Source organism: Diadema antillarum, unplaced genomic scaffold (assembly GCF_040938485.1).
Source record: "Diadema antillarum isolate AM-2024a unplaced genomic scaffold, OU_Dant_1.0 seq00001065_RagTag, whole genome shotgun sequence".
NCBI classification, from domain to species: Eukaryota; Metazoa; Echinodermata; class Echinoidea; order Diadematoida; family Diadematidae; genus Diadema; species Diadema antillarum.
In genome coordinates this window covers 149,406-174,110 of record NW_027271891.1, presented here as the reverse complement: position 1 = coordinate 174,110, position 24,705 = coordinate 149,406, and the positions used below count along the sequence as shown (strand labels likewise).

Below are 24,705 nucleotides of genomic sequence, written 5' to 3'. Positions count from 1 at the left end.
CGAAGCATGAAGACTGGAACTTTGATACAAAATGCTAACTGAAAACATAAATCAAGTTCTAAATCATATCGTAACATCTTGATCTCAATTCATTTCTTTTTAACAGCCATTGTGGAAACTTCTGGTTGACATGGTAAGTATGGTGTACATTGTAGGATTTAGAGTAATACCCACCACCCTCGAATTCATTAACCAAAAGTGCAGCAAAAACTTTGATCAGCTTCCAAATATCAAGTGATGATAATGTCAAATGATTATTTATTCCAACCAAGAATAGGACTATTAATAACTGCAGAACTACTAGTATGCAGAAGGAAATGCTTATGCTTTTAGATTAAAGTTATAGTCTTATTTTTAGTCATATGTTTTTTTTTTTTATAGTGATTAAAAGTATTTCTTGACCAACTTCTGTGATATCACTGTGACAGAAAGGTGAAAGGGGATTGATCAAAATCATATATATATATATTTTTTAAAACCACGATTTAATTCTTGAAGCACAGCTTCCATGTAATTCAGCGACAAACTCACCCTTTTAATGGACATCTTGTATGAATATTTGTGAGAGAAATTTCTCTGATCTGGAAATCACATAGAATTAGATTGACTACTATTTTCCAATGAGTTGAGTTCATTTTCTCAAAATTCAACTTTCTATGTGTATGAATGAATACTGTCAGCATTGGCATGAAGTGAATATTGCTCCTTTATGTTTGTAGTGTCTACATTTTTTTTTTAAACAATGGGCAAGCCTCAGTTTAGAAAGCATACACCATACATTGTAAGGAGCATTACATCATGTATTCATCTGATTGAAATCTGATACTTGGAGATTAATCTTCATGTATTTCTTTACTTCTTCTCCCTGTAGACACCTGAGCAACTTGTCAGCGTGATAGACTTTAGATACATGTAGGTGAAGTTACTGAGTGGATGAAATTGTTGGACAATCAAAGGAAGGAGGCATTACCTGCTTAGGAAGCCATTTAGCATTGTAGACTTCCTTCAATTTGTGTATAATTACAATAAGAAGCAAATGACAGTTTAATGATATTGTTGATGTGATTACATGTTTTGATGCTGATCTATTTTAGCAGACATGGTAATGTCTTCACTCCCACCCCCCACCCCCCCCCAAAAAAAAAAAATTCAAGTTTCTGATAATAGATACAGTTACATTTTAAAACAGGCATGGCAAATGAATTAAGGCAAGTATGCATGCACTGTACAATCAAAAGTAGAATATTCCTAACTAATGCCAAAAGAAAATAAAACAAAGAAAGGAAGATGTAAATTTCAGGTTTGATCCCGAAATCTTTGTCAGTTTAGTGTCAATAAATTTTCAAACGACTGCTAATTAAGTACTTGAGTTAAAAAACACTATTAATTTGGTCATGTAAGCCGCTATAAATTGATATGAATAATTTTACCTGCCTTGAATCATGATATCAAAATGTCAATTACATGTATATGTTTTGTGTTTGTAGTGAAATGTGCCTAAAGAGACAGAGTGCCTGCTTTTGTTTTGTACTTATGATTTCACATGGACTATTTTAGTTGACCGCAATCCTATGTATTCAAAAGTTAGTTTTATAGGGAGAGTTGTTTGGGTAGATGATGAATATTCAAATGAGGTCAGACTGATGTTTGATGTGTTTTTTTCTCCACTCAGAACTGATGCCTTGACCAAGGAGGAGGCTATAGAGATCTTGAGAGCTAATGAAGCCACCAAAGGGGAGAGAGGTATGGTGTATACCCCTTGATTTTCTCTTGTTGTAGACATGATTATGATGTGTTTAAGTGCATTTTAAGTGCATTTAGTTGGCAGTGGGTTGGGTCTATCATTGATGATGGCCACTTGCTATTACACCAAGCACAAAAGTGTTTTCAAGGACTCATGGCAGACCACCAAACATAGTAACCTTTGATAACCTTTATTCAGGGTTTATGAAATTTGTGATATATTTGCACATGCTGTGTAGAAGCAATACCTACCTAAATCACTTGCATTGTTATTATCATTATTATTATTTTTTTAATCCTACACTACCAGTACATTGTAAACTGTGTTGTTAAAGAGGAAATCCAGTCCAAATATAAGTTAGTCTGATAGGAAAGAGTAAAATATTATGAGTTCAAGTGTAAGATTTTGATTCATTGGGAAAAATTGGGAAGTTATGACACTTTGAAGTTTCATTAATTTTTCAGGAAACATTTCCTGAACGGTCAATGTAAATATGCAAACGGTAAAGTGAGCATGTCATTCCCTCGCAACTTGCGATATAGTTTGTACATAAGATTTTGAAATGTCCAGTTTTTTAGTCAGATGCCATACGCCCGAGGCTCAAATCCTTGTATATCTAACTGATCACTATTCTGAAGTTATTTAGCCAGGAATAACATCATGTTTCAGACTTCAATGTCAGAAACATTGCATTTTCATCATTTTTTTTTGTACATGATCAATAAGAAATTGTGAGGTTATGACATGGTTAGCTCACTCATTTGCATATTGATATCCACTATACAAGAACTATTTTGCAGAAATTAGCAAAACTTCATAATGTTATAACTTCCTTATTTTTCCTCCGATTTCAGTCAATTTTTACCATTGAACTCTTAAGATTTTACTCTTCTTCTCTACAGTGTACATCATAGTGCAACTGCTTGATCAAATTCCCTTTTCAATTTTGATTCCAACAGAAGCAGAATTGATCAAAAATGGCTTCCCAGCATACACTACATCCACTGCCTGGCTCGGCTACTCAGATGAGACTCTGCGACAGGTAGAGAAACATAGAAAAGGTTGATAAAAACTTGGTAGAATGATGATTTGTCTCCAGATCTCAATGAGTATGTAAATTTTGGATAGCTCGTGTAGATGTCACTTTTGATAAACTCTTATCTTTATACCCAACATCAATCTCATTTCTTATTCCCCACACATGTTCTGTGTACAGTACGGGAATAAGTACTTCAACATTTTATAAAAGGAAATATATCTCTTAGGACAAACACTCAATGATATGCTATTCATTCATCTCCTGTATATTTGTCATATATAATAATTCTAAGTATCTTATATTCACATAATTTAATGAAACTTACCAGTGTATCATACTTGATGCATTTGCTGGACTGATAAAGAGAAAGAAAACAAAAACATATCTGGAAAAAGGGAGTTGGATGACGCCTTGCCTTAGCACATGGTTGATATTATGTGGTGAACTTCCCCTCAGGTTTGTCATAAAAAAGAAAGAAAATGATTTGCTTTTCCAACAAAGTCACCCATGATGAGCTCAAAATTTGGTCTAAAGGACATCATCATTCTATCAGTATCTGTAACCCGTAGCAATATTTTACATCTCTATGGCTTGTATCATACAAAAATTGTCTTTACCCCAGTGAAGGTTTGTTCCATAATTATTTTGCATAGTGGGTAATTTTGAGGTTTATAATCAAAATCAGCTGCCATTACTTTTGATACAGGGCCCTGTGGTACCAGTCTTAGAAAACTGAAGCCTCAAGGTCATGAAAAAGAGCTAGTCACAGACAAACAATCAAGTTAATGTTTTCTTCACAGCCACTGTATGTTTGATTTGAACGAAAGATGTACAAATTAATCATATGATTTTAGAAAACTGGTGCTCCTGGAATGAAGGCTAACATAGCTACTTTGTTCCAGGTCTGCACTGATTGAGTGCTATGAATAAGCATTCAGCAAGGAATCCATTCTAGCCTGTCTTCCTCCTTCATGCAGAGATGTCGAGCTGCTCTCAGTGAGGGATGGACGTGGTTCAAAATGAAGATTGGAGCAGACATTAATGATGACATCCGCAGGGCACAGCTCCTTAGGGAGGAGATTGGATACGACAAAGTCTTGGTGAGTTCACAGAAATATTCAATCATTGATGAGTAGGGCTGCATAGCACCATCAAAAGAAAAATATATCTCATCTTTGCAGGATATGATCAGAACCAATGGCATTGTTTATGACTTGAAAGTGCCTCATCTTTTGACTAGCAGTGGTACATGGAAAAAATATAATGAAAAGTGGAATGGTAACAAGATGTGAATGTATTGACAACTAATGATGACTTGATGATGGTCTTTATGGACTTGTGTGCAATTTATTTTTTTTTTTTCAGTAATCTTTATTTGATTTCTTCAATACATAATTCTATAAATCATTAACATTCAGTTAGATGTATATAAAACAGGCCAATGAAACTTTGAGCATGATCATCATTCATTTAAAAACAAATTTACATTGCTCATGATGCATAGATAGATATTGAATCATTCACCCACTTTGTTTATTGTTTTATCAATAATCTCTATAATCTCTCATTTTTAAGTAGCAAACCATCCGTCTTAAATGAATGCAAACAATATGCAATCGACAATAACTAGAACAGCACTTGGAGAGCGCAGACCTCCGCCAAGCCAGCAACTCATATCCACAAAACATGCATGCAATTTCCGAATATAGAAGCCTTTTGTTAACGTCATCAGCAGAGCACGCGCTGTAGTGCATGTATGTAAATCTCCAGTACGCGCAGCTAGAACTCCCAAGTTTATTGACCTTATATGCCAAAAGATTCAAAAATCCTTCAAAAATCTATTCAAATTCCTGGATCAAGACCAAAATTTAATCATCTGCTCCTTGTGTCATTATCAACTTTTCCTGCAAGTTTCATTCAAATCCGTTCACAACTTTTTGATTTATTTTGGACAAACCAAGCCAATGATACCTAACCTCCGCCTTTCTTGGCGGAGGTAATTAATTGAATGGATCATTATAAGTGATGTGACTTGGAGATCATAACATATATCTTAAATTTATACACGAACTTACACACAAAATAAAACTCTCTTTACCTACCCTAGGCCCCTTTACCCCCCCCCCCCCACACCCCTGCAGTCCTAGGGATCTTGCTCACATCCCACTCCCCCAATTCATAAAACCATATTGAAGAAGAGAGTTTTGTAATGTATTCATACCTTGTACACAAAGGTTGCTCACAGTACAATCCTGAAGCTCGTTTGAGGTTTGCCCTACCAAGTAGCAGCTAGAGTATGCAATGTGAATTCCAAACCCTTAAACAATGAATTAATGAACTGAAGGTAAAAGAAATCACAGCTCACTAGGCATGCAAGCACACACAAACACCTACACACACACACACACACACACACACACACACACACACACACACCCTCTTTTCCTCTGATCATCAATTCTCAGTTACATGTAGAGTTCTGCATACAATTTTGTGCTTCCTTCACTAATTGTCAATGTTAGATGATGGACTGTAACCAGAGATGGGAAGTGTCCCAGTCCATAGATTGGATGAAACGACTTGCAGAGTTTAAACCGTACTGGATCGAGGAACCCATCTCACCAGATGACATCATGGGTCATGCTACCATCTCTCGGGTAAGCCTACAAGTCAAATCTCAAGCCTTAGGTGTCAGACTCATGCCTCAGGGGTCTTCCTAAAGTTCTCATGCCTCACAAAATAAACGCTCCAAGCCATTTTGAGGCAATACACTCAGCAAAAGAAGGAAGTAAACACTTTTCCAGCTAATATTTATACCCCCGCCAAACGAAGTTTGAAGGGGGTATATAGGAATCAGCGGACGGTCGGTCGGGCGGTCGGTCGGGCGGTCGGTCGGGCGGTCGGGCGGTCGGGCGGTCGGGCGGTCGGGCGGTCGGGCGGTCGGTCCGTTGCAAATCTTGCGTCGCGAACTACTTCCTCAGTTTTCAACCGATTCCCATAAAACATGGCACAGATGTGTGCCTTGGGTTGAAAATGTGCAAGACGTATTTTTTGACAGTACCCAAAAGTACGTTGCCATGGTAACGGCATATTATGGGCAAAAATGGGTACAAATCTTGCGTCGCGAACTACTTCCTCAGTTTTCAACCGATTCCCATAAAACTTGGCACAGATGTGTGCCTTGGGTTGTAGATGTGCAAGACGTATTTTTTGACAGTACCCAAAAGTACGTTGCCATGGTAACGGCATATTATGGGCAAAAATGGGTACAAATCTTGCGTCGCGAACTACTTCCTCAGTTTTCAACCGATTCCCATAAAACTTGGCACAGATGTGTGCCTTGGGTTGTAGATGTGCAAGACGTATTTTTTGACAGTACCCAAAAGTACGTTGCCATGGTAACGGCATATTATGGGCAAAAATGGGTACAAATCTTGCGTCGCGAACTCCTCCCACAGTTTTTGATCAATTTTTATGAAATTAGGTACAGATGTTCATCTGAATATGTTAATGTGCAAGACACATATTTCCGCAGTGGCAAAAAGTGCGTTGCCATGGTAACGGCATGTTATTGGTAAAATATAGGGCAAAATGCTTCATGGCAAAACTGCTTCATCAGTGTTCTTCCAATTCTCATGGAATTCATATTGAATGTTTGTCTTAGGATATAGGTCAGCATGACACATTTCTTGACAATGACAAAAAGTATGTTGCCATGGTAACAGCTCACATATTATGAGCCAAAATGATGGAAAATTTTGTGTTGCAAACTACTTCCTCAGTTTTTGCCCAATTTCCATGAAACTTGGTACAGACGTGTGCCTTTGGTTGTAGATGTGCAAGACGCATTTTTCGACAGTACCTGAAAGTACGTTGCCATGGTAACGGCATATTAATGGCAGAAGATCAAGGAAAGATCTTGCGGATTTAACTACTTCCTCAGTTTTTTGACCAAAGCTTATCAAATGTTGTTTTGACCAAAGCTTATGAAATGTTGTTTGACGGGGGTATAACCAGTCGCTGTAGCGACATTTCTAGTTTTCATAGAAGATTTTTATAAAAATCAATGTGCCATATACCATATCAAAGATTATTTAATTGGCTATCAACCTGGTAGGTTTATACAAAGGGAAATTTTATGCATGAGTGAACACATTCATTTTTGTCCTCCAAGGCAGAAAAGTAAAAGTTGCAGAATTGGACATACTGAAATTCATTTGCAAATGCCCTCCAAGATAGCAATGATAACAAAAGACCAATTTAACGCAATGAGAGACATGAATGAAACAGCAGAAATAAGTTTGCGTTCCCTTGTTTCCCTTTGTATTCAAAACAAAAACATAGTGGGGAAACTGAAGGTGGAACATAAGCATTTTCCATCAATTCAAACTTTCAATGACATAGGGAGTAAGCCGTAAAGGTGATAAAATTGACAGAATTTCTCCATTTTACCTTTTGATTATTTAAAGGAATTAGACAAATTCAAGAACCAACTATTATATCAAATTTTGTTAATTTGGAATAACGTTTCAAATTTAATAATAATAATAATAATAACCAATATTTGTATAGCGCTTTTTCTAAACAGACACAAAGCGCTTCAACAATTGTAACAAAATACCAAAAAAAATCAACAGTATTTACAAAACAAAACAGAGAAAGTACAACTTTTAACTTTCTTTTTTACCATAATTTTGCTCTTATGTCTTTTGACTGCGGATTTGACAGAAGATTCTTCATTTTCCTCCATTATTTTTTGTTTTTCTTTTACTTTGGAGGGTTTCAGAGACATTATTGAGATCATAGGTTAATTTTTGCAACTTAATTTGCATTTCTATTTTGTTGAATTTGTCTTTTGTTCTCATTATCATACGGAAGAGCAAATACGCTTGAAGAACAACTTGTCCATTTTGTAATTTTTACTTTTGTGCCTTGGAAGAGAAAAACGAATGTGTTCACTCATGAGTAAAGTTAACATTTTCATTGACCTACTGGTTGATAGTTAATTAAATTACCTTTAACATGGTATATAAAACACCAGTTTTAACCAGATAGTCTATGAGAAAGATAAACTTGAAAAAGTGTTTACTTTCTTTTTTTGCTGAGTGTATATGTATTTTCTTTTTTTGTCAGAAAATGCCAAGATATTACATTTAGTATCCACTAGGTTGCATAATTTACAGCTTAAAAATGCTAAAGCTCCATACCATGGGAGGAGGGGAGACCCCTAACCCCTCCCCCCACTTCTGTCGTTCGGGTGGTGCTGATGCACCACAAAAATCCCACACCTAGTTGCCTTTGGCCTTAACATCTCTGGATTTGATGTATCACAGCCTTCTTAAGGTATTGCAAGGGATGGATGAACTCAAATCTAGGTATTTCAATTTTCAAACTGGAGTTAAACTTTCACAGTTGACTTAATCACAATACTAAAAATGTTGCATTTCGTTGATGTTCAGGTTCACAAAGTTTGTCCCATTTATAGAGTGTTGTGTGTGGTAATTGCTTCGGTGACAAGCTTTATAAGGGTAACAAACGTGTGGGTAGAATAAATCCTGACTATTGGGCTTTACCATAACAGGCTGAATTAATATCTACCCATGCCTTTAACCCATGGAGGACAGTTTGATTTTGCTACAACACGCACTTCCCATACACGCTTGCCCGAATATACCCGGAACTCGTTCTCAACGGGTTAATACTGAAGCCCCAGCTAGGTCTATTCCTGTATTGGCTTAATACACTCCTTCATTGATGTGAAAGACTGTCAATGGAAATTAAAGTTCCTTATCCTGTGAAGTATTTATGAGCTCTGTCTGTATTTTACATTAACAAGAACTTTCTAAGTTGTATTTAGATTTGTGCAAGATGTCAGGCCTGGCAAGTGCACGGAAGTGCCGTATCAAAACTAAGCTTGCTTAACAACAGCCTGAGAGCAAAGTCCAGCGCTGTAGACAGCATGAACCTACCCATTCTATACATTTTATATGAGAAGATTCATAACAGAACGTGACCTTATTTCTTTGCTTTTTCCATGCCTTGCTAGACCTATATTTGTCCTAGATTAGATTTTCAATCTGGTTGGATTGTCAACCCACTCACAAACCTCAGACTTGATTGGCCTGTGTACATAGATCAGCAATATTTATTTTTGTCAGGTTGTGAAGGCGGATTTTTATTATGAAATATGGTGGCCAATTCTCAGAGATAGACCACAAGAGGGCAGCAGATACATTCATGGCTCTGACTTCTTTTGGCACAAGCTTTGATTCAATTTTCTGTTTACATAAGACTCCATGTTATGATTTGGTTTGTAAGCCAGAGGTGTCTTGTTCTAATGTTTAATTTGTTTATACAATCCAGGATAGAATTGAGAATGTTTTGCAGCTTTATCAGGACAACAAGTACAATATATATTTGTGCGTGTTCTAAACCAATAACTGGAGCGCAACTCATTTCACATGAAATCATTTTGTAGCAAACACACACTCACACACACACACACACACACTCACTCACTCACACTCACACACAAACAGACTCAAATACCAAACTACCATGTAACTTCTAGCTGGGGTTTGAATTTTTCAGCTCTCTGATAAAGAACAATAATCATTTACTCCCATGTTATCATTTTATGGATCATAGAAACATTTGAAATTGTTACATATCAAGAGTTAATTTTTACTCAATCCCTTCAACGTAGAATACATTATTGTACCATACACACTGACAGATCACATGGCTTGTCTATGCAATGTTGGAATTATATGATTTTGTTTTCTGACCCTTATAATTGAAGCTGTAATAATCAGTCCCTTATGTTTAAATCCTTGTTTGCATCCCATTTCATAATGCAAAGCTACAGTAACAGATCAAAATTTTTCCAACAACTGTACTGACTCAAATGGTTTTATACAGACCAGCCTTTACCACCTGTTAAAATGCACCTCTTTCAGGCTCTCAACCCACTAGGGATCAAGGTGGCCACAGGGGAGCACTGTCAGAACCGAGTCATGTTCAAACAATTCCTTCAGGCAGAGGCGCTCCAGATTCTCCAGATCGACAGCTGCCGGATCGGTGGGGTCAATGAGATCCTCTCAGTCATCCTCATGGCCAAGAAGTTTGGAGGTTGGTAGGCAACAAGGGTTGGTTACCTATCAGATGATGAGTGTTGGTAGGCAAAATGTGACCCGCTACAACAAAATGGTCCTAAAGTCGCGCACAGTCGAAGCCGTGAAAATAGAGTTTGAAGTCAGAGCATCAAAATTGGCCAAAACTTATGATTTTCTGACTTTGACATATTATTTGAGTCTGACATGTCTGCTATCATCTGTCAAAATTTTGAAGCAAAATGATGAAAGGAAAGACCAAAAAATTGCATTTTTCTGGGCCATGTTTTTTGGCGTTTCAACGAAGCAGAAACTGGTTCGAACATTTGGATTGAGCGCCACACATAGGCTCCACCCCTAACAACGACCAGAGTGATATCATTAGTCAGTTTGCTGCTTGCCGCTTACCGAAGCGTGAAGCTCGCACACTGCCCAGTCGACTGGAGCGTGCTGGCGGGGTGTGCAGTATGCCCAGCTGCTTCTCCTGGCATTCTGGTCACTGATTGGTCGGTGAGGAGACCGCAGACGTTGTGTTTGAATGAGCATTTCGGGGGTTGCTAGGGCTTACCTTCTATTGTCCAGAGGTGAATACTAACTTGCGTGTCCCTTGATCGTGATTGCGTCGCAAGGAGAACTTTTAGGGCGCTTTTCTCAAAACAGTGATTTCCCAGACGTTTCGACATGCTCTCTTTTAAACATCGATATCTCTGCAGCCGATTATCTTTATAAGATGTGTTATATATCAATTTAAAGCAGAAAGATTAGGGAGTTGTGTCATGTAATTTTCAAATAATCGACCTCGCCCGACTTTAGGATCATTTTGTTGTAGCGGGTCACAAATGATCAATCCACAAGAGATGGCAACTCAATGAATGATTGAGATTAAGAGTTTGTCAGCAAGGAGATTGCAAACTTTGTTACAATTGTGACCGTGCATCACAAAACGGACAAAAAGTGGCATCCCTTGATTTTACGTGAGGACTCAAAATAGGTGAAACGGGTCAACTAAGTCAATATTGAGTTTTTCATATCTTCTGTAAGAACTACCCTTCTCCTACATTATTCTTAAGTTTGGGATCATTTAATGAATGGGAAAGTGCATTTTTAACAGTTTTTCTACATCTCTTTTACTATTGTAGAGTAGTGAGAACAGGTATGTCTTAGAGGCCCCTTTTATTTCTTGATAACCCTTTGCACACTCTTCACTTTCAAGTCTGATAACTTTTGAAGAGATAAGGCAATTGCTTTGAAAGTTGGCATTAATCATGTATAGAATCTGCAAATATAGCATGCTCAATTTCAACTTAATCTGATAATCCCTTCATTGTTGTTGCCTCAGTGGATTACATCATGTTTTTTGTCCCATTCATTGCACAACTAGCCCGGTTTGGTAAAGATTAGCGCTTGAATAGACAGATAGACCCTGTACTTAGAGCCTCTTTTCTCGGTTCAGACTTTTCTAGAGTATGTGCTTTCTTTCCAATATTTAGATAGGTTAGGGGAGTCCATTTCAATTGAGCTATGCATCATTTCAAAGCTTAGAGTCTGCTCTTTCAGAATCTACCCATAACTAAAAATCCATGTCTTGCGACTTTTTGTTTGTTTTGTGGTGCAGGGTCACAATTATACAATGTCATCAGGAGCAGAAATCCTGGGGGGGGGGTGGGGGGCTCACCGGGTGTGCGGCCTCCACCCTTTGATTTTTCCCCTTTTATTAGAAAAAGAGATAACAAAATTAAAGGGGATGGGATCCAGTGCACCCCCCCCCCCCATCCCAATCCGCCACTGGTCATTTTGATTGCTGCAATTCTGATTTGTCAAACAGTCCTAAATTCTGTCTTAATCAACTGCAAGTACTGCAAAATAAGTCATTTCATATTGTAACGAAATTAATGTAGAATAGATTTAAAGCAGCACACTGTTACTATCCTGTAGCATGATCCATTGTAGTCAACAAGTGACAAATTGTTTTGTGAAACATATTGATTGCTCAGAAACCAATGAAAGCATTGTCACAAACATTATTCAATTATCCTATTTTTAAAGAAATTCAAGTAATGGGACTAATACGTGACATTTGGTTATTTGACATCTATTCTTTCAGTGTTTGGTTTGTTTTTTTCTGAGCCTTGAATGCAAGTTTCAAACTATATTAACATTGACGCAACAATTTGACTTTTTGGTCCATCTTGTGCTCACAAAGTGCCTTTTTTTTTGGTTTCTTCATCCTCTCTGTATCATTCAAGAGCATTTACTTCAAGTGCAAATGACACATTAATATATGTTGAATGTGTCAAGCCATGACGCAGGTAGTGGATAATGGTCTGTGCTATATGTCTGTGCATACACCCATCCATGCAGTGCCCGTTTGTCCTCATGCCGGTGGAGTCTTGCTATGTGAGCTGGTGCACCATCTCAGCATGTTTGACTATGTCTGTGTATCTGGGACTAAGGAAGGGAGGTGAGTTCTTTGCTGATTGTGGCGTTCAAAAATGTCTCTGTTCAGACAGACATGCTTTATTACTTAAAGGGAAAATGATGAATGAGAGTGATGAATATACACATACACATGAAGCCAAGTTCCTTTCCAAAAGGTGGTAAATCCATTTTTCATCAAAGTGTACTTTTAGCCTGAATATATTCATTTTCAGCAGTCTCATACAATAAAATAAAATAAATAAAGTTTTGAAATTCATTTGAGGAAATACAGAAATCGGGCAATGAAAAATTAGTTTTGTTCCAAAATGTGCTAATCCATTTCTGTTCTGTTCCAAATGATGCTAAATCCAGTTGGATCCAATCAGAAACCGTGTGAATGCTTGTCTGCACTTTGATCCCATAGTAAGGCCAGGCTGGTTTAAAATACAGTGTAGTATTCCAGGGTCCCATTTCATAAAACTTGTTACGAGTGACAAGTTGTGATAGTTGTTACAAGCTACAGAAATCATTGCATCTGATTGGCTGAGAGCAAATTTGTCGTAGAAATGTGGCACTTGTCACTGATAACAAGTTTTATGAAATGGGGCCCTGGCTGCCTAGCTGCCCAGCTTTACAGATGACCCACATATTATTGTAAATGTGGATATTTTCACGCGACTAATTTTTCGCGCTCGGCCGAGTGAGAAGAGTTTTGCGTGTTTTTAATTCCGCGGAATCAAGCCATCAGCTGCTGGAACACATGGCAAGCAAAAATATTCGCGTGCTTTTATTTTTGCGCTAGTTTCTGGTTCCGCGAAATGCGTGAAAATTTCAACACCGCGAAAATTTCCACTTTTACAGTACCACATTATTAGCTGTGAAATGTTTCTACGCACATAAATTTGTCAAAGGGATGGAGGAAATAAGAGATTGTGTAGTCATAGCAAATCATCCCCCAAAATACACAAAGTCACAGAAACTAGTCATTAAAACAACATTTACTTGTTGTGCATGACCATCCTAAAAATTTTAGTTCCAAATGCTAAATCTACAAAATACCAAAAAGTACTAGTTCCTTCCAAATCTGTGTAGACACGTAAATTTTCCAAGACACATTTTCTTCATCCCATTTTGAGGTACTCCTATGGGACATGGAAAGTCATTGCATGAAAACACTTAAAAGAATGTAAGAGAAAAATCCAAGTTTTTCTCCTTGCCATCAAAAGTGCATTTAGCACCATTTGGAAAGAACCTGTGTATGTTATTTGTCAATCCTTTGTGTGCCCTTACACCATAGAGATGTATACTAAAGAACACTAGAGCGCGGACAGCGTGTGGCACGTACGCAGTGCTCGTGTGCCGAGTTGAAGAGGTCGCGCACCATCTTTGTCCGGGCAGCGCAGTAGTAGTGGGACACGTAAACACGTATTAGTATATATGCCTTGTACTTGTCTTTCAGCAAGAAGATAAGGGGGTCGGAGATGAGAGGAGGAAACAACTCAAAAATCTAAATTGCTTGCAATCTCTTATTATGAGTGGTAAAGAAAATGAAAATTAAACAAAATTTTACCTTATTCTCCACGAGGTAATACTTTCTCAAGCCGACCAACACGACCATGGTCCATGCAATACAAAGGGTTCTCTTGATCTCCAGACAGCCGGGTGCCTTTTGTGATATAATAATTACCGCGTCAGTCTTTGTACTGTGAAATAAATTCATTCACATTGTCTGAGATGGTTTGCTGCTCTAAAACAAGTTCCTTAATGTTTGCAATTAATAATCGTCTGATTATTCTCCATTCCACAACATTTCCTTGGTCAGTAAATGTCGCTTGGACACTTGGTTTTTTTTGACATATCTTTCAGTGAACAAACAGCCATGATGATGCAAAACAGTTTTCAGAAACAGGCCACTTAACATTGTGACCAGCTGGTTTCCATGATCATCTTCTTGCGACAGGTCTTGCTCCGAGAAGTGTTCGGTTAAGTCTATGAATACTGTTTCTCTTACAGAGGACACGACTTCAGTCTGGATTTGCTTGATGAGTTCATTCAAAGTTTTCATTGGGCCAACTGTTGACAGAGTTCTCCTGGGAAGAAAGCCCCAAAAGGGGAACACTTAATTAAACATTGTCCCATTTTTAAATCATTTTTATAAGTACGTGTAGGCATATTAGTTCCATGACACATGCTCCAGCTCGAAATGCTAATGTTGAAGCTTACATAAACCCTAACCCAAACCCTAACCCTAACCCTAATCCTAATCCTCACCCTGCCCTGAACCAAAAGCCCAATCAGACCCATGATGCTAACTCTATTTTCAGAGAGATATCAATGCCGGAGCATATGTCGTATCACCTGGCATATATTACGTATACTAGCTTTTCTCACACTATCACCATAGTAAAATTAACTGCTGGCACAGCAAAGGGTGGAGGAACAAATTTTTTTTTTTTTTTTTTTTTTTTTTTTTTTTGGGGGGGGGGGGGGCTCAAGTGCCAAATAGGGCACTTAGGAAAGAGCACTTTTCAAAATCAAAACAGGGAGTTTTTTTAATTTTGGAAAGGGGGCAAATGCCCCCCCCCCCCCCCCCCCCCCCCGTTCGCCGACCTTGCATATAGTTATGTATTAGCTATCTAGTAGCACAAGATCAAGAATGGCTAAGGGAGGGTGGAGTACCCCCTGACAAATTTTGCAAGACCTTTTCTTTTCTTTTTCTTTTTTTGCTTGAATCAATCTGTATAAGTCAATAAAGTTATTTATCAACAAAATAGTCGAGCAAAAATCGTATGAAAAAAAAAGCAGGTTTTACGTGAGCGGATCAAGAATTCAATTTGTAAAAGAGGGGGCCCTTTCACCTGAATCCCAAACCCAACCAGGCTTGTTGGGGGGGGGGGGGGGGGGGGGGGGGTAGTGACCCATTCACACTTTAAACTTTTATTTTTTTTGTGATATAATTTTACTATTTGGTTGCCATAAAAAGAGGGGGCTGGAGAAAGTGTCAATTAGTCACCCCATCGTTGTTTTATACAAGATGCAATTCACTATCTTTATATTTTTATAGGCCCCTACTTTTAAATGCATGTATAATTTTTTTTCATCAATACAGTAATTAGTTGGGTTAAATCAAACGATGTTGCGATTTAAATTAACAGGTAAGAATAAATTTGAAACTCAAATGGGATAAAAACATGCATGCTTCTAAAGAAAAAACCCTCCATTTTACCATGCAGAAATACAACAAAACTCCGCTCCCTTTCTTTCTCCTGTTTCTACATCCAAAAGCAGCACATGATTCAGGCATTTTGCAACATAGATCTATGCTACTTCAAGTAGAATTTAAGAATTTAAGAACACTTTCAACTTTCCAAACTCCGATGCAAGCCTACTGCCTGGTTGCATCCCGTCGTCGATCTCCCTGCATGCTCCGCTAGCGCTATACATTGTCGGTACGGTCGCTAGTCGATATCTAGCTCGCTCCATCCAAATTTGCCTGGACCAAAATGGCGAACGCCTCCTTCTATCGGTCACAGGGATTTTACAGAGTCCGCCCTCCAGTGTTCTTTAGTATATATCTCTATGCCTTACACCAAACCATAATTTACCATGGTATGGAGCTCACTTGCCTGTTGACTAACTATGTCAGTGCCAAGTATGATTTCATCGTCATCAAGTTTTTGGTCATGGGGTTAAAGGTCAAAAGTCAAATGTCAGGTCAAAATGATAAAATCCTATTATCTAAGGTTGAAATTTTCTCCATACCTTGGAGATTACTCAATGCATACACTAATAGGTATATACATGCTTTACTGCACAGTGATTCTGTAGGGAAAGATTTGGGCCATTGGCCCAAAGGTCATGTGAAAATGTTAAAATATCACAATTTTTATCCTACATTTTGAAAATAGCTGAAAGTATTGTGAAAATTGGATGTTACCAAATAGTAATTATTTGAAGAAAGTTTTGGGCCATGGGGTGAAAGGTCAAGGGCCAAAGATCAAGTGAAAATGCTCAAATTCCCAAATACTTCCTCTCTGAAACAATTTAGCTATCCAATTGAAACCTGGTCCAAGAAATGTAAATACCCAACACATTTGTGGTTGTTCCAAACTTTCAAACATGCCATTTCAATTGTTTACCAATCATGTGAAATTGTTGTCTCATATTGTCAAGATGTACTCTATCTAGACCTATTGGGAGAACTATGCAATATCGTGGAGGCATACCAATCGCCATAGTTTCTAGTTTTTTGATGATTACCTCTGTCATACCAGGGTTATCGAGTACGTAGACCATCTCACCGAACACTTCAAGTATCCATCCATCATCAAGAATGCGTGCTACATGCCACAACAGGTAAGCCTTGTAAATCTATTTCACATAATTTTTGTCAAAATATTCAATGCAGACTCTTACTTTGACTTTGACATCATCACCTCATTGCACATGTAGTTGTGGTTGCAACCAATATCACTTACTTGTAAAAACGTGTGAGACTTTAAAATTCTGTAACTTTCTTATGTGATTAGCAATATATCATAATGAAATATTCACCATTTTATTTTTATTGATTTCATCCAGTTTTGTAAAGTTCAACATTATCAGAAGAGGATCTTTCTTCAATTTAACTAAAGACTTGTCTAACTTCACTGTACAGAGCCCTGGTTACGCCACCGAGCTGAAAGCATCCAGCATCAGAGACTATGTCTATCCACAGGGGAGTGCATGGCAGCAGCTAGCTAGAGAGGGAAAGGTCAAATTGTGAACATCAAGTAAACCATTCATCTCATCATAGAATATGAACTATGATAAGAGTAAATGAATTATGGATCTTTACTATGCAAAGTAACACTTTCATCTTCTTTGTCCATTTAATGCACTCTGCTCATCCTCATTTTTGAGTTGTAATTCTGTAGGCATGACACAGTGCTATCATCTCTGTACTGAAGAACAATGATTTGGTGAAAGCTGAATGGTCTCCATGGCCTGTAAACTGGCAGAAATGAAAATAAAATAAAAAACTACAGACTGTAATAGTCATGTACATGCAACTATGAAGACATGTACAGGTGACTTTTATTTTTAACAAAGTCTTTGGGACAGGCAGTTTTCTTTTGTCATATCGAAATTTCATTGTTATTAAACAAGTAAAATATATGAAGATATATACCTGGGTAGATACTAATTTTGGGACCTGAATTTTCACTTTGCTGTAACAAAATTTTATCACAACCATGCATGTTATAATATATGGGATCACACTGTACAGTGTTAGGGGTGGTAACTGCTATTACTAAACACTGTTAAAAAGTATGAATTAACCACTTGGTGATACTTTGTTATGTTAAACAGTTTTAATGTATACATTGTTTACTGATATCACAGACTTGACTTTTATTACAACCATGTTAGGCGATAGACAGTCTTTACAGAATATGTCTCAACCTGTTCACTGACTTCAAACCTAAAATATTTTGGGTTCCAAGGCACTAGCACTCCACTAGGTTTCTGTGATAATGGTATCAAGGGACAACTAACATTTTATAGTAAGGTAGTACACACAGTGTCCTGTTTTACCCATGACTCTTGTACAATCAAACAAGTTGCCAATTGCAATGATGCACTGAATGTCTTTACTAGTGGCACTATGGAACACAATGGAACAAAAACTTTGAGTCAGTCAGGAGTTTAAAACAGGAGCAGAGACTCCAACTCTCCCGCTTTCGACGGGAGATCTCCCGCCGAAAGCCCATTTTTGCAGAATCTCCCGTTCTCCCGCTTGAGATTTAATTTCTCCCGCTTGAAATGATTTCTTCCTTAATTTCATTGTATGTTGAAAAATAAGCCTTAAATAGCGTGAGAGAGCATCTAGAACCCTAGACCACAAGGGACTTTGTGCTCGATCAAGTTGGAGTCTCCCGTTTGCTAGGGGTTTCAGGCGGGAGAATCTCCAGATCAGAAGGTGCTTGGGGTTGGAGTCTCTGCGGGAGTCATTGGAATGGATGGCATCAGCCATGTGATCCATTTTTGCTCCAACAAAATTGCATGGTTGACAGCCACAGCATTCGATAGAACTTTTAACTAAATGTCACGTGATAGGCAGTGGACCAATCAGATAGCTACATTCTTTTTAGGTGTTGTATAATAAGGTTTATGTCACTGCTGACAACCACTAAAATGAAAGGTCTCAGAGAAGGGGGTCTATCTAACATGTCATACAGGAGGTACATCACACTGCATGGTAATTCTGCAACACTTTACGCAAAATCTTTAACCTGTTGAGGACGAGTCCAAAGTATACTCAGGCAGGTGTCTATGGGAAATGTGTATTGTAGCAAAATCAGCCCGTCCTCAATGGGTTTAAATCACAGTGAGAAATGAAGGAGTGCCTTATTGATTGTTTGTATAAAAAATGGAAATGTATGGGCGTATAAAGAAACAACAAGAGTCCCACATCGATGATTGGTACTGTGTGTGCTTCCTTTATGTGTCTTACGTGGGTAATAGAAGGACTTACTAATTGAAGTGAATGTTTTTAAAGGCCAGTCAATTTTAACTCAGGGTATATAATGTAATACATGTTAACGTACAATGTACACGAATCTTACATTTGTATTAAAAACACAGTCTTGCTTCCTGTTTCAGGTGCAAATTAGGTCATGAAGAATTGATCATATATCTCTTGACAGAGTCAGGAATATGACTGAAAGCATGGAATGAAATTCCTGTTTTTATATCATTTGTGAAGCAATGATGTAAAATAGCTAATAGTGTTCATGTTGAAATGATGCTAAATCCGTAAATGGAAGTATGCTTGACTATGTACTTAAGGGCCCCGTTGCATAAAACTTACCATTGAATTTCAATGGTAACTACCGTCAAAATTAGGCATCACAGCCAATCAGCATCAAGGATTATAAAATTTACCGCTAATTTGAAGACTTACCGCTAGAAAGGATCGGGAAGTCCAGCGGTAAGGGTTTTATGCAACAGGGCCAAGATGTACTGTGGGGTAGTTTGTGCCAACAGATTGGAGATGTGGCAACTTAAAATGTGCACTTATCAGAGTAACACAAAAGAGTTAATGTGCAATGTGAGATCATTAATCCTCTGAGAGAATTCTGAGAGAACTCTGAGAGAATTGTGAGAATTGGTGTGCTACAGAGTATTTTTGATTCAACAATACTGAACCGTCTGGCTTGATTGTTATGCAATAACCTGAGTGCATTCCATGATATGTATCTCCCATGGGATATATAAAGATTTTAGGATAACCTTGGGTAAAAGTGCTGTGACAGAATCTGCTGGGTGAGAAGCCGGTTGTGAACAAAGTTTGTATCCACTTGTGTGCATTCTACATCAAAAAAGAAACTGCAGTGGAAGTGTCCATTGGTGATACAAAACATAAGTTTCTTTGCTACAAAACATACCTTGTGAATGAAAACATATTCCACTGTACTTTGAGGTTCTGTATCCTCCTACTTGAATTTCATCACAAATCATTTGGCAGAACATTCTTTGTATATTAAATGTAGTTATGTTGCTGCAAAACAGATTTGTAGCAAACAGTTTGAAAATCAGCACTATCTTTTTTGAAGTACATGTTTGAGATGTATTGAGAAGAATTATTTTGTATTGTCAATTTGACCAAATCACTGTTTTGACATGTGAGTAGAAAGAAGTATATTTGAGAAACAGGAAAGATCATACCTGGATTTGGAGGTATGCATGCAGTGTGGAAGATAGAAAGTGAAAGGCTAGTGAAAATGACAGATTTTGGTATTTTGTCACTTGTGCAGAAAGACACATTTCAGTGACATAGAGTAAACAGTGAATACTTTGAATTCTACATTGCATTTTTGAAGATTTGTATGTGTATTTTCACAGTAAACAAAACAGTACTATAAACTTGACAGTGAATACTCTGAATATTAGTCATTACATTACAATTCTTTATTATTTCACATGTCTTCATGTATAACAAAAGGCATGATGGAATATCAGTGTGTACAATCTGACTTCCAACTGATTCAGATAAAATAGTCACAGTCATGTGAAACAGATTCCAGAACACTTAATTGATGAATTCCTTTTGTTGTCAGAAGCAAATTGCCTTATGTACTTTATTGATTAGGAAACTGGATTGTAATTACTTATGAAGGAAATGTACTGAATGATGACAAAGTTTCAACAGCCATAATGGTATTGATTATGCCACATTTCTTCCACCAAAGAAATACATTTTTGATGCAGATGAATCACCATTATTCAAGACCTCCAGCAATAATTGATGCTTAGGAAATGATGGTTTTTAATATACTATTATGAGATGTGAGTAACCCAACACTGCCATTGAGGTTTAAATGGTCAAAACTAACACTTACATTTCTGTATCTTCTTACATGGAGTAGATACTTACATTAGAATGTATTCTGGGGGGGGTCCGAGCTCTCATGTATAAGTTTGTAAGTCAAATACAGGAAAATATTTCAGATTGTGGATGTTATCTATATTTGTGCAAAGGAAAGTCTTCCAATCAAGTCTTTGAATAAAACAACAAATCTAACTCTAGTAACAGGACCTACTAGTATAAAACCAGCTGACCATGCATGCATTTAAAGTGGCCTTATTTTTGCATTTGAGCTGACCAAGTGTTGGTTGGATTCCATCCTGGCTCCATTTCCTCTTGTTTTCTTTATGTGTGTGATTGTGTGTGTGTGTTTGTGTGTGTGTGTGTGTGTGTGTGTGTGTGTGTGTGTGTGTGTGTGTGTTTGTGTGTTTGCGTGTATCTACATGTATTATGATATATCGGTATGTGTATGTATGTATACATGCATGCATAATGTATATATATGTTTACATTGTATATTTTGTTATTATATGATGTGTACACAAATACACATAGATATACAGGGCAGGCGCAACGTTTTCAAAAGTGGGGAGGCCCACTTCTGGGTTTCATTTGCTAACAAGCAAAAAAAAAGAAAAAGGATTCGGCGCATTTTTCTCACTCCACTTCCAGGTTTCTTCAGCTGACAAGCAAAAAAAAAAAAAAAAAAAAAAAAAAGGTCCTCAGAGCAAACACAACGGCCTTACCGCCCTGAAAGGTTTCATTCTATTCTTTTCTACTGCCACTTCCGGGGTAAAAAAAAAAGTGGGGGGGGGGGTGGCCACATAGTGATGACACCCTTTATACTCCTATGTAAGGGTGCAAAAAAAGTGGGGGGGGGGGGCGCGATCCCCCTGCCCCCCTCCCCCGTTCCGCCGGCCCTGATATAATTATATAGAGAGAGAAAGAGCAAAAGAGAAACTTTAAAAAAAATGCCACTTATTTTTTTTGTCTCTTGAACTCTTGGAAGGTGTATCTTTGACAATTCCACATAATTGATAAGACATTGCACTTATTATTATTATAACAAGGCTCTGCAGATCATCTTTTAAAGAACAAATAAATCAAAAAGAAAATAATGATAATGATAATAAAGGACATTTGTATTGCGCAGCTACTATAATAATATACTCTACTGCGCATTACAAAATGACATGCATACAAGAAATTCAAACAGAAAATACATTACTTCAAAAGATGACTTTTCAACCTGGCCTTAAACTCATTAATTGTAACTGTTTGTCTTACAAACAAAGGGAGATTATTCCACAATTTTGGTGCAGCGTACAAAAATGCCCTGTCACCAAGAGTAACTTTTGATTTCCCCGATGGATACACTGTATTTCAATAATGTTTGATCCCGTGAACTTCGAAGATGATAAAATGTTTGAAATGATGTTTTTAATTCTACAAGTTCTTGTATGTACGCTGGTGCTGTACCATGAATAGCTCTATATACAATTAGCAGAGTTTTAAATATGATTCTCTGCTTTACAGGTAACCAATGTAATGCACGTAGTAATGGACTACAATGAGAAAAACGAGGAGAGTTACAAACTAATCTAGCACATGCATTTTGCACCCTTTGTAGTTTACCTAATTGATTATCAGGTAAGCCATAAAATAAACTGTTACAATAATCCAATCTGCTTGTGACATGGATGAAAACATATATATAGGGTGTCCTATATATATATATATATATATATATATATATATATATATATACATATATATAGGGTGTCCTGATGATTGATATCCAAAGAGTGACATGATTATAAAATTCAAATATTTTCCATTGCAATGCCATGTTAGAAACATTGTTGCACTTTTTTTTATTTTGTTTCCGGAAAGTTGATCTAAGACACTGCTTTATGCGTAGAGATGTGTGATTATACTGGTGCTGTCTAAAGTATTAGGTCAATAACCTCCTTGGCAGAGCTACCAAGTCTCACGCATTCTGAGTGAGACTCAAGCATTTAGTGGTCGTCTCACGATCTCACGCATGGTACCCATATTTCTCACGCATCGGGCAAAGTCTGCAATTTGGTCCCATAATAAGGAGCATAGCTCAAAGGATAGTTACAAGGATACTCAAAGTGATAGTTACAATTGAAGGTATATTTTCCTTCTGTCTTTCAAAATAAGTAAAAAATAGTCACTTAAGTATGCACCTGATTGCACCATTCAGAGCTAAAGATTGAAAAAGCTTCCTACCGTGGGAGTCCACGGGGGGAGCTGCGTGCACATTCCCTCGCCGAGATGCAGAGTCATGAAAATCTCACTCATAATTTTTTTTTGAACTGGGCATCCCTGCTGGTCCCATGAATGATATAGTTATAATTACAATGTATCCTGGAACCACTGAAAAAAAAAGGTTCTCCATAACATCACCATGTTTAAATGTGGTACTCACTACATATATTGCATGCAGCCACATTACCAACGGGCATGAAATTACTATGGTAACCTAAGTAATTGGCTATTGATCCCCTGAACCTCCACTCCTCCCCTCCCCTCCTTTTCTGAGAAAAGAGAGAGAGAGAAAAAAAATCAATACTAACTATGGCCAAGATTTTGTCCGGGATGATTGCTTTCATTAAGTAAATGGAGTCTACAGTAGCGTCATTTCCTCTAATTTATTTGCTGAGATAGATTCACGTTCTCGTTGCATTCTTGATACAATGTACTTGTACTTGCATGTGTGTGTCTCCCCCTCCCCCCATCTCTCTGTTTTTAGTACAGTATGAGTAGTAGAGTAGACGTATAGGCTTACGGAGATTAAAGATTTAAAGAAACAGGGATAAAAGAAAAATGACTTGTATACATACTGCTAAGATGAACCTATTAAGGAGCTCATCAAACCATGTGAGTTCATCTACGTAAGATATTGATATACTTCAGAACTTCCTGCCTCCTGGTATCAAACACCACGATTCGTTGTATTGATCAAAGCATCAACACAGTGTTGAACTTAAAATAATATTATGATACCGTGTTGATGCGATTACCTAGGGATAGTTTTGACCCCTCAACCTTCATAATACTAGTAACGTGCTTGGGTTGAAATGGTGGACATGTGTTTACAATCGCCCGTGTGTGTAGTAAAAACCGGCATTTCCCAGCTGAACGCTTTTGCGACGTCGGACACACCATCGTGTGTGTGTGTGCGACGAGCATGATTATGCGGAATGATGAGTCCCATCTTTATGTGTGTTTCTGTGTGTGTTTCTGTGTGTGGACGTACGTGTCTGGGAGGGCTTCGCCGCATGAGTATGGATTTTTCGTTGGGGTGCTTCGGCTGCCCGTTACCACCATGCATGGCAAAACAGGGAGAAATGCACCTGCTGCTCGAGACTGGCTCAACGAACGTCTACTACGTGAGATAAATCCCTAGGCCCAACATCCACACAGTGCGTGCGTGTTGTACGGTATGTTCTCTGTAACTCAACTCCCATACCCAGCGTGTTAGGCGATAGCGGGTATGCTCGCTGATCTGACGTCCAAAAGTGGTGTGAAATTGTGGTCGTTGTGTACCAAGCGCTAATCTTGCGTTCTTTAATCTTGAAATCGTCTTCATTTATCCAGCAAACCCAAGATTGGAGGCAAAAGGCGAGTATAGAGCTAACTGGCCATGTTGAGGCATGACGTCTGAGTTGTTTGTCCTGAAAAGAAGTCGTCACCGAATTCATGACTGGTCAGTCATAAACTGGGGCTATCACTAACAGTATTATTAATACCGGTAGGTCTAACCAGTTACTATTATTATGACGACTGACCATTAATTTATTTTGCAAATAAGATTTAGAATACTGAATAGTCTATTCTGATATTCACAACACTCACTAGACTCTCCAGTCTATGTCCTAGTGGACCTAGTCACTCCCAGTTGACCAGTTGTAGCAGAGGATGCACCTTCTAAGTTCTGATGACTCTGATTAGTAGATACATAGAATTGTTTGTGCATATTCCTATTTAAAGACAAAAGTGCCTGATTCTGTAA

At 37.8% G+C, this 24,705-nt stretch overlaps 1 protein-coding gene across 1 annotated transcript in view; it reads left to right on the top strand.

Annotated features, from left to right (window-relative positions):
• The window catches only part of LOC139743282 (mitochondrial enolase superfamily member 1-like), a 29,452-nt gene extending 12,227 nt beyond the window's left edge, over positions 1-17,225 (top strand). Inside the window, exons 5-14 of the mRNA XM_071653775.1 lie at positions 107-133; positions 872-912; positions 1,673-1,743; positions 2,704-2,786; positions 3,761-3,883; positions 5,306-5,440; positions 9,743-9,914; positions 12,257-12,356; positions 16,588-16,669; positions 16,971-17,225. Of these exons, the coding sequence (XP_071509876.1) occupies positions 107-133; positions 872-912; positions 1,673-1,743; positions 2,704-2,786; positions 3,761-3,883; positions 5,306-5,440; positions 9,743-9,914; positions 12,257-12,356; positions 16,588-16,669; positions 16,971-17,078 (942 nt within the window). The 3' untranslated portion in view covers positions 17,079-17,225. The remainder of the gene's footprint in view (positions 1-106; positions 134-871; positions 913-1,672; positions 1,744-2,703; positions 2,787-3,760; positions 3,884-5,305; positions 5,441-9,742; positions 9,915-12,256; positions 12,357-16,587; positions 16,670-16,970) is intronic.
• Positions 17,226-24,705: the final 7,480 nt, after the last annotated feature.